Below are 12,342 nucleotides of genomic sequence, written 5' to 3'. Positions count from 1 at the left end.
CTCTAAATAATTAATAAATAATTATTTTGTTTTCGTGTTTCTTATAAATCTGTGGTACGCAATATGAAATATAACGAAATTTATACCTAGGTATAGTAGTTTTAATTTAAAGTCCATATATATTATACTCTTTGTCGTTAGTCATTATTATATTCGAGCTGATTATATAGTAAAGGATAGGTTTGCAGTTTGCACTATGACACACTCAATAAGACACCAAACAATATTTATTGATACTTCTGTAATTTACAAAGATAACTTTTATTGTTTACGTAGCATAATAGTATATATTATATTGTGTATGTACATGATATTATATTGTAAACATTACGGTCTAGTAAAGAGTAAACTAAATCTTGTCCGTGTTGACAATATCGCTAATGTCCAGATTTAAGTCCAGTTTATAACCAGTAGTAGGGACGTGTATTGTAATATTATTATTATGTAGTAATAAAAATTATACCTATTAATATAATGTATATACCTACGTATTATACGTGTATTATAATATGGTACACCCGCGTATTATAACGTGTCTGCCGATGATCGGCCGTTTGTCGATCGTGTAGATATGATTTCAGGTGGGTTTTCTAATCTTTCGGAATCTCTATCGTTTTTGATATTTAAAAATATTTATTCTTTTATACATTATATTTATATATGTATGTATATATTAAGAACGTTATCCGGCCCCGGGTGGCCATTAATTCGGAGCACATAATACGCGATGACCGGCGTATCTGTATCTGTTATAATAAGTATATATATGAACGTATAATACCCTATACCTGCAATAATGTACTTATATAAACTGCACCGATATTATATTTTATCATATACGAATAAACACGCGTATATAAACCATTGTAGCGTACTTTTTTTGTATACACATAATATACCTATATATATTATATATAAAATTATAAAATATTCTCTGCGATCGAACCGTTCGATAGTATCCGCGGGAGGACTATTAAGAAATAACAGATCATGTACATTATATACCTATATACGTACGTATTATATATATTTTTTTTTATTTTCCCCCTTGAAATTTGTTCCGCGAGCGCGCGCCCGCGTGAGAAGACGTCCGGCCGGGGGCTTTGGGGGGGGGGAGCGTCGGGTGCGCGTCTATATAATATAACCGACAATTAGAGCGTTAATACGACGGACGGCAGAGATTGCCCAAGGGCTGCCGGCCGGCCAGGGATGGTATTCGGTCAGAGATCTGCCGCGCCGATAAGAGGTGATGTACGCATATATACGAAGCCACGGAAGCCGTTTCGGGTCGGATAAGGAAAAAAAAATTACTCCTAGAGTACATGTAATATTTATATGTAATATGTATGTATTTATGCGTCTGTGTGTGTGTGTGTGCGTATGCATGTGTATATGCCGTCGTAAGTACTACCCGCCGTCGCAATAACTCCCTCCGGGTCTAGGTTCATGCTAATGAGGACACCTGTCCTAATAAAATTTACATTCATTTTACATAAACATTTTTGTTTTTTTTTTTTATCACGTTATAATAACCGCGTTTAGAAAACGTATATAATGCACACACGCGCGTAATGTGTGTTTGTGTGTGTGTGTGTGTGTGTGTGTGTGTGTGTGTGTGTGTGTGTGTGTGTGTGTGTGTGTGTGTGTGTGTGTGTGTGTGTGTTGATATTATTATTTCGTTGTATATCCTCGCGAGAAATTATTGTTGTATAACAACGGTTTATTATATATACTATATAGTATATAATATACGGTATGTATGTATATATATATACATATACGTACATCACGTGCGTATATAATATGTTTGTCGCGACTCTTCAAATGTCATCGGTAGACAGTATTATACACAGTACAACTACTAACTACTAGTAGTGTTATATAGTAGTTTTTGTATTTATTTACACGATACTTTCGGTGTACCCATAATGTACGGTAGCTGCAACAGATGTCACAGTTGACGTTTTCACTGATTACAAAAATGAAAAGAAAATAAACAGCAAAGTAAATTATACCCACTCGACGGGATCGAAATTAGACGTGTTTGTATATGTACGAGTATTATTATTATGGTATACATTGTATATTATGTATAGTTGTGACTTGTGTCCATTGCAGCACCGTATATAGCCGAGTAATCATGATGCATGTGATGCAGACGATGACTATATTTCGTGTGTCTACTTGTTTATATAATACAATATAATATTAATGCTCTTAAAAAGTACTATAATCTATTCGTAAGTAATGCGCTTTAAATAGGATAATAATATTAATTATTATTATTATACACATATTTTTTTTAATTAAAACTTTTATAAAACTATTAACAGTAAAGCCCTGAGATATTTTATTATTTATTTACTTAATTAATTTCATGTGGATTTACAAGTTCGTTCTAAAATACATTAACACTAAAATAAATAGTTATAATATGTTTATTTACAAATCATTTTTGTGTTAACCTTACAATACATAGATATATAGATAAAATACAATAAAATAAAAGACTCAAATATGAGTTTAAAATATTTTCAATCATCTAATAAGCTTTAATAGCTTGTGATAGAGGTTTTTATAGACATTTCACAACGAACTTTAAAAATTTTCCTTTAATGAAAATTTATTATTATAATAATGTTTAATTCTTCCATTCGATAATATATCTTTAAAACAAATGAATAATAGAGAAATTAAAATTAAAAACAAGCACTATTATTTATTCTCGATTAAAAATAATTTAAATTCAATTTTATGAAAACATGAATCAATTAACCGACGTGCAGAGGTATAGTCAAAACAACACTATTGGAACTGACAATAAAAAAGACTACACTTAAGTGCTTATCTTATCACTTATCAACTATGGTAATTGAACAGCATTTTTGAATACAATTATATTTTGATAAAATTTATAAAATATAAATCGTTCTATAATGTTTTTTATACAAATTGAAGTACTTCAAATTAATCTAAATAATTATATTTTAATTTACAAACTTCGATTATCATTATTCATCCTATAGGTATGCTTTAAAAATTAAAAATGGAAAAATAAATTTATGTGACTAAGACTTAGAAATACATAATATGCAATTTAACTTTTAAATTTTTTTTCCATAGTATCGAAATACATCTTTAGCTTATTTATAGCAATAAATCTTACAGTCCATAAAAAACATGCAAATGCAACAACTTCCAAGTCCCAAATATTGATATTCACTTGAATATATTACTATTATTATTCTGTCTTTCCAATCCCTTTTGTCGACGTAATAAAACGCTCTATTATGTAATGATAACATAGCGGAATTCGTTTTCATTTAAAAATAAAATAATTCTTACGTTTTTGTACTTTAGTGAAGTATATAATAAATCATTCGTAATTAAGTGGTATTTGCGACTTACGATTTTCTACTACGCGTTCCCGGCTAGAAATTCAAAAAATCCTAATAATTTTTAAATCTTCCAAAAATATTTCTATTTTATATAGTCCACACTCTGTTTTACATTATTCGTATTTAACCTTAAAATACTCTAACAGAAATTGATGATTTCAATATTTTTTTTTTTTTGTTTTACATCAATATAATCTTGTAACTACCGTAATAAAATTAAAAAAATAATAATATAAAATCTTATATTTTATTGTATTTGTATTAAAAATGATAAAAGCACTTATTACTGAAATCGAAGTATATATTTACTATTAATTTAAACTTGGTTATAGAAACTATGTTTTGTTTTAATATAATAATTGAATATTGTAGCCTTTTTCAACTAGTTATAACTGAATAGTATAGATACCTATATATTTTAAGCAATTTACGGTCGTTATTAGTAATAATTGTTGATGTTTACAAAATTAATAAGTCCTTAATAGCAAATTTATGAATATATTCCTTGAATTATTAAAATATAATTATCATGTATTACGTATAAATGCAATCGTTAAATAGATATTTGAAAATAATAAAACTATAATTATTATATTGGCATGCCGATAAAATTATGAACATTTACGCAACAGAATACAGAATAGTATATTATACTAATAGATTACTTAAATTTATTAGTTATTATTACACTTGAATGTCAATGGACTACATTTTTCAAGTTTTTAACGTAAAAATATTTTCAATTATTCTAGTTATATCGAATGGAACAATAATTGAGTATGGCTCGTGTTGTTTGTACTACTACATATCGTACAGATAAAACTTTTTGTTACTGTTTTTGAAACGAAACAAGTATAATTTATGTAGAATGTTGTAAATGAATTTGTCAGTTGCAAAAAAGATGGATCGTATTTTTTATACAGACACACACGCACACATACAGTGCATACCATTGCCAACATTTCATGCGTATATATGAATAACCGAGCCACAATGATGGATTATAAGATAATTGCTCGGTATATAATATAAAATTAAAACAGAAAAAAAACAAAACAGTAGATGAGGATAGTATATACATTCGTGTAATATTTTTTCGAAATTTATAACTGCCCGGTCGGTTGTCCGTCCAATTAATTTTTTTTAGAAGAACGGGAAAAAAATAATGTAATATATAAACAATATAAACATTTATTTTCTTTTAGTTCTTATTTTTCCGCGCCCCGCCGCAGTCACCAAAACATTCGGAAAATGTGGTGGTGATCTTTCACGATGCAACGCTTGCGCACGTTTAGAATACGAAATGATAAGCAAACTTACAAACGTGCGCGCGCGCGTGTGTATTTTTTCGGTTATAATTTCTGAAGAATGTGGTTTTACAAACGCGCATACGCTGTCTTATATTTATATTCTATGTATATATATATATATATATTTATATATAACTACATGTAATATTTACATACCACGTTCTCAGCGTCTACACACGTAGGCTAAACTTTTTTCGGTAGGCGTCATCGTTTCTGTATATGGCCGAGGTAAAACAATATATATAAAATATGTTGTGCTAGTATAATTTTTTTTTTTATTATTATTATTATTATTTATATTTCGTTTTTTATTTTTTTTTATTTTTATGATATATGTTTCCTCGGGTTTTCTACCGTGGTGCTCACCATAATTCAGATCCACCGCACAGATATCCGCGTATAATTTATGTGTGTTCAACCAACACGGTAGCCTACGAGACATGCGTGGATATTACGGCGTGGGGCTCTTATCACGAATCGAGATTTTTCGACGTTGTTTGAAATTGGCTTCTAAACACACACACACACCCGTACATACATACATATGAGTTTATTATATATATTATTATCGTATAATATATATATATACACGAGTGCGTGTGTGCGTAATAATAATAATTTTATTATTATACGACACTCGTGTATATATATATATATATACGATTATTGCGTTCGCGGCGCAAGGGATGTCCTTAATTTTTGTTCACCCGAAATTTATGGGCTCATGACTTTTGGCGCTGACGGTCCTAAACACGGGTGCCCGTGAAGTATATAGATAACGATTTTGGCGACATAAAAAAAAACTTTATGTTTTCTAAAAATATCTAAGACTTTTGTATTTTATTTTTTCTACCATAATATAATAATGACGTTCCCAGAATAAATTAGAAGTCGCTGGTTTTACAGTGTTCAAAATATAAACGCAGAGGCTTTTTAAAAGCCCACAGTATTTTATTTAAAACAAAAAATAACGTTTCACTATTCATGTTCGTACATAGGTATACACATGTAGAAGGCGATCTCACTCTTTATTCTTAATATTTGTGTAGTGTTTTATTATTATTAATATTGTAACGTTATAACACGTTTTTCAATAATATTTTCATATTAACTATTTAATCTAAAATAAATATCAACATAATAATCGCATATTTGGAATATGATAAAAATACCAGCAAAATTATATATTTAGATGTAATAAACATATTTCAAAGAACGAACAATTTATTAGTTTATAAATTAAAACGTTAAAACATGTATTTTTTTATGTATAAAATATGTAGTTTAGTGTGCACATAATTCAAAAAAGACATTTATCAAAAAGAAAAATGTATATATTTTGAAAGTTTGTATATACATTATACATACATCATATTATTATCATTAACCTACAATCATTATGATCTCCGTGTTTTATAAATGTGTTTTTGTGTCTTATAATTTATATTATTTATAAAGGTATATTGTAGATAATATGCTATCTTATATAAAGTGCTATAGTAGTTATGGGTTTTGAACATCAAATTGCCGTATACTTAAAACAATATAGTAATATCATAATATTGATGTGTATTATAACTAATTTGTGTAATGTATTTTGTTCCATGTGGACGACTCGGCCGTTCCCGAATGAATTCGGACATGCAACTGCGCCTGTCTACTGCAGTATGTGAGTATTATATTTCCATTTATAATTTTTTAATATGACTTATTCGTTAAATTTTTATATCAAGTATAATAATATTAAAATATTTTTTTATACAAATATGATATTTCCATTATAGCACACGTACACATTATGAGAAATAAATAAATTTAAAATGCGCAATAACCCGCGATGAAAAAGCGAAAAAGAAAAATGTCTACTCGTATCCGCGTGGCGACCACCGGAACTTTGACCGACAGTTTCCTCACACGCGCACACATACACCGACGCACTGTTGAATAATGCTAATTAAAATCGGCCTGCCATTGTTTCCAATTAATTATCATATTTGTATAATATGAGTTAAGCGTATTAAACAATTTAATGCAATACATAGTGCAGGTATATAATATACAGTCGTAGTGTGTGTGAGTGTGGGAGGGAGAGGGTTTGATTATCATATATACCGTGTCAGGACGTGTTACAGTTTATGGGTTGTTTTCGTAGGAGTGCAAGCGCAGACTTGTAAAGTTATTGGCCTAATGTAAAACACCCCCGCCACCGACATCCGGGTTCATGGCTTTATCCGGCACGTGTTTTGTGGTCAGTGTAAAATAATAAATATTTAAAAATGCATATTTCAATAATATTCACACCGACCGCATTATAAAGTGTTAAGTGTACAATACCTATATGCATGTTATATGTAGATTAGTATCGGTATATGTGCATTGTGCATGGTAATAACAGAACTGGCCCAACTTTATTGATTGTTAGCGCGGTAGCTAAAACTTACGCATTTAGATTAATATAAACAGCTCTATAGCATATCAATAACATGTTTTAATAAAAATAAATTTAAAACACATTTCTTGAGAAAAAATCAGTTTTAGGTTGATCTTCTATTTGGCAGTTACATTTGTGACGTATATTTATATCTGTCTTATGTATATTATATTTTATCATTATTTAGTTCGCAAACATAAGGGTCATTTAAAAAAAAAAAAATAGCTAGGAAAAAATCATTAATAATATATAATTATATAAAATATGTGCTAAACCAGCTACTTAGCGATACCTATTTATTTTACTTAAAAATATGATCAATTTTTCGTTTATTGGAATATTAATTAATATAAATATTTTATTTTTTATTCGTAGTATTTTTACGCTTATGAAAATAATTTATTTTTGTTAGTTTCCCCGCATATAACGTCTCACTAATTTTGTAATAGAGTTCGAGTTAAGTGTTCATTAAAAATTATTGTTTTGCCCTCGGCAGTTTTCTACATCACGATATAATATGTAATTAAAATGTATTTTCTAAAATACGCGGTTTGTGCGATATTTTTTTACTATGATTTCCGGTAATTTAACAGTAAATATTTAGGTGTATATATCACTATGTGTGTGTGTGTGTGTGTGTGTGTGTGTGTGTGTGTGTGTGTCTATATATCTACATGTAACTATGTAAAATGTTCATTACAATTTTAAATTTTATTAAAAATATAAAATAATTGAAAAAACTAAAACAAGTTTATAAAAAATAGGTATGTTTTAATGTATCCAGGAATGTTTTTTTTTCCATACAAAAATGCAACAAACCTAAAGAAAAATATTATTCTAATAAACCTATATTTTCAATATTACAATTCATTATTATTGTTTAAACTTATTGTAGTACCTATACGATGGAAAATATAATGGCTATATCTAATATGATCATTTTTTTTAAATAAATCTATACGGTCATATTATATTATTACAAAACCAAAATTTAAGTTCATACGTAGGTAGGTATATACGGATATACATATTTCCAAGGAAAAGATATTCTGAATAATTTAATCACAATGATATGTGTGTAGGTAAAATTATAATAATAATAGCTAGTACTTATGTGCAGTAATACACCAAACGAGAGGTACTATTTAGTATGCATGACGCCACCACCGCAGTAGCCGTTGCTATAAATTCCAGAGTTTCACCGGTAATTGTCTCTAATATATCCCCCGGAGTAACCTATACATAAACCTAATATATTATATAGGATGCATTATCACCTGTTTTTTTCTACCCCACCGCACGTTTTATGAAATCACCTGTTACTACAATTAAAGTCAAATTCGATAACTCGTTATTAAAAGTCATTAAGCGGACGGTTTGCATTTACTCCAATAGCCGTGCAGGTGTCTCGAGCTTCTCGTTCAAACAAACAACCACAAAAAAAAAAAAAAACAAAAACCAAAAATGACCACTTGTAATAATTATATACCTATCCATACGTACGGCTCATTTATCTTTTGTGTAAATCACCGTGTTTAACCTTATGACAATATTTGATTTTTTTCGTGCTAAAAAATAACTGTAAGTACACATAATTATTATGAAAACGTCGTTTATTAGGTCATATACTTTTTAATTTAATTTTTTTTTACTTTCACACCTCGCCTTTTCTAGTTGCAATTTTGTATACGTTACAGTCCATTTGACGCTCCACATCCGGAACGTGCTTATTATTAATTTTTAAAAATCAAACGTTATTTTTTCAATTTTTTCAACGATGTACCCGTATAATATTACATTTAATTTTTAAACTTCACTTATACAGTGTATATGTGTATTCAATATTGGAATCGTTAACCCGTACAGTTAGTACTCAGGAATCGTTTTCGATTATTGTACAGCACTTTATGTACCTATAACCGAAAAAACGTCACGACGACAAAACGATACATTCCTGAAGGACGCCAAAGCACCTGTCCTACCATCAGTGCCTGTATAATAGTGACATCATGTATATACATGTAGATGTTTGTGCAAAAATTAAAATTCTGTTCTTGATTAATGATATGTACTGCCAATATGATGTGACCCTGGCGTTTGTAGCAAATGGTAGTTTATAATATAAACGGGTAACGACAGGATATAAAATTATATTTATTCATCCGGAATTCTGTTGTATTTACTATGTACAAGAGTTGTTCCTATAGAACTACGTGTGATATACATATATTTGTGTATATGCATATGTACAATAATTATAAGTATACATTTTTAAAGTTGCATAAACGATTGACTTCATTTCGGTTCGTGAATTTTTAAGTTATGCAAATGTTTTTTATATATCTGTTATATTGGTCGTTGTTAAACATGAATCGTATAACCGTTCATATTTTTTCTAATGTGCTTAGAATTTTTTTAAATCATCCAGTGTACGTATTTGTAACGTATTTTGCAACGTTAAACTATTGTTTTCACTACTTAATTCTAAGTTTTGCCCATGAGAAATTATTAAGACGCTTTTTCTAAACACACATATTATAAGTTAATACGTTTATAACTCTTATAACTTAAAAGCGTTCAATAAAAATACCTGAAAGATAGTTTAAAATAAATATACTTTATGCATATTCTATAGTTTAATATTCTAATTTATATGTCTAGTATACACTTATGTAAAAAACACATGTCGTTAAATTAAGAAATGCAAAAAAACATCTGTCAAAAGACATAATTATTCAACTCAAGTCTTATAAATAATATTATCTGGTATAATAAAGTATACGTCATATATAATATACAATAATACGTAATACGCGTTATCGCTACTTTAGTATGCATTGTGTTTAATATGCGTATGCATTTACTACAGACTAGTGTTTTTACTTTTCGGCACAACGAAACATTTCGTATACAGTATTTTATTACCTATCAATTATTATTATTATTATTATTATTATATACAGCCGCTGAGATAAAACGCATTTTAACTAGTGCAAATCAAATTTTACTCATGTTTTAGAGGACAGTTTTCTCTCCACAAAGGCTATATATATTATAATAATAATAAGTACGTATTATGTATAGTTACATTGTGCGCACTATACGTCGTTATTCTTTGTGAATATACTCACCACAATTGTACGTGGTAAACATTTCGAATTTTCGATTCGCATCTCGTGCGGGCGCGGCGGTGGCGTCCATCACTAAATATCTGTGTACACATGAGGATTATATATACAATGATATTATTATATACACCGCAGCATCATAAATAATAATGTATACCTACCCGGTGTATAATCTTATTATTACTATTATATTTCTACCGAATCGTTGACGAATTTCGGATAACCGCGTTTAAGTGTGCCGCGGTCGCTTTCATGTTTCCGCGAGACGATCGCGTGTGTACAATATAATATAATAGGCGCATCGTACACACCGCGAACGTGTATAGGTATATATTATATTATGCGTACATTATTGTGTGATGATCAACAACAACGCACCCGCGCACCGCTATGTTGTACGCGAATTGTAATCCCGTTTAAAGCGCGCCGGCCCGCGGCCGCGTGTTACTGCAGCAGCAGCAGCAGCAGCATATGTCGTATCACATAAATAATATGTGTATATCGTTTTCGGCGTACATTTGTGAAGATCGTCGCGCCGATATCATCCTCCATTTATATAATATTATAACAACTCGTCCGTCGTTGCCCATTGTCGGCGCTACATATATGATATTATATCTGAAGTCTTTGGCCGCAACACACTTTTGTGTCCCGCAAACGCGGTGCGTGTGTGCATCGAAATCCACTACCGAATGGAAAAACAAAACCAAACAAAACATCATCCCCTCGTTCTAGTTCTTATTTTTTTTTCCGCGCCGAGTGTCATCGCGCACGGGGCGCTGAACTCCAATAGTACCGCCACGAGGAAACGAAACCGACAAAGGTTGGTTAATATATTATATTGCAGTAGGTGGGTGTCGTGCGTTGCGATTTCGCGTTCCCCTTTGAGAAATCTTCGTTTCGTTTAAATGGTATAAAATCCGCTTAAAAAATTATGTCCGTCGTTTATTGTGTCTGTGTAACATGTACACTATCGTCTCCCGTGTATGTGTGTGTGTGTATGTGTGTGTGTGTGTGTGTGTGTGTGTGTGTGTGTACCTATTATATATTATATATAAATATATACGTGATCCGATGCTGCGCCGCAACGAGACCAGTTTGCGGAGGAAGCAATAAACCACCGCGCGTTCAGCCGGTTATCTCTCGGCAGTCGGCACTCTATTGTATATATTATATACCTGTACATAATAATATACATTGACGCACACGTTTATATATATGCGCGTACTTACGACCGACCGTCCGTGGGGATAAAAATCGTACAGATTTATCGGACCCGGTCCGTACAAGTACACAGGGAGGGCCGCACTCGATTTATTGAGATCCGTTCGGGTCTTCGGGAGGTCTGCGCGAATTGTGTAGCGTCTACGTATAAACGTTAACGGATGTGTGTGTGTGTGTGTGTGTATGATATGTGCACTAGTCGTAACTTTTGCGATTCGAAATTCAACACCGAAAATTTACCATCTCGCCGCCGTCTAAATTAAACTATATAAATTACGTTTTTTCCCTCTCGTATATAATGCACATGAATATATTTATATATTCTTAACGTTAAAACGTATTGGAAATCGTAGATATATCGTATAATATGGAATCACGGACGGGAAAAAAAGTAAACCGTGTAAATTATATAAACTGAGAAATGGTAAGTGAACGGTTCATGAATTGATTTTTTAATTCACACTATAATATTATACATTATATTATCATCTATGGTTCGATTCGAATGCATATCTTTTTCAGTGTGTACACGTGTTTAAAGTACATTATACGTATGGCGATATTTAATAGTAGTTGATAATAAAGGATTGGTAATATTATTATCTAAAAACATGTCGTCCTGCAGACTTTAATTGAATTTTCCATGTATAGTCGTATTTTGCGTGTCGTGTGTTGCTAAGACGTTTTAATTATTCGAAAATATTTTATTGCTCGACGTATAGTATAGCGTATGTTACTCGACGACGGGTATACCCGTGTATGACTTGTTGCATGGTGCGTTTAATTGCACTCGCTTAGTAGAGAAAACTAGCTATGTAGTATAAATTGCATTTTAGGGGATATTAACGGCG

The 12,342-nt window shown here is 30.7% G+C and overlaps 1 protein-coding gene across 4 annotated transcripts in view; it reads left to right on the top strand.

The window, feature by feature from the left end:
- Positions 1-12,342, top strand: part of LOC113554845 (ankyrin repeat domain-containing protein SOWAHB) — an 89,138-nt gene that overhangs the window by 56,460 nt on the left and 20,336 nt on the right. For all 4 annotated transcript variants that reach the window (XR_003405310.1, XM_026958907.1, XM_026958906.1 and 1 more), the window contains one exon: positions 12,298-12,306. Coding sequence is in view for 3 of the 4 variants with exons in the window: in XM_026958907.1 (XP_026814708.1) it covers positions 12,298-12,306 (9 nt within the window). In the remaining variant the exon portion in view is untranslated. The remainder of the gene's footprint in view (positions 1-12,297; positions 12,307-12,342) is intronic.

Source organism: Rhopalosiphum maidis, chromosome 2 (assembly GCF_003676215.2).
Source record: "Rhopalosiphum maidis isolate BTI-1 chromosome 2, ASM367621v3, whole genome shotgun sequence".
NCBI lineage: Eukaryota > Metazoa > Arthropoda > Insecta > Hemiptera > Aphididae > Rhopalosiphum > Rhopalosiphum maidis.
The sequence above is the reverse complement of the archived record's forward strand: the minus strand, read 5'-3'. Positions and strand labels throughout refer to the sequence as shown.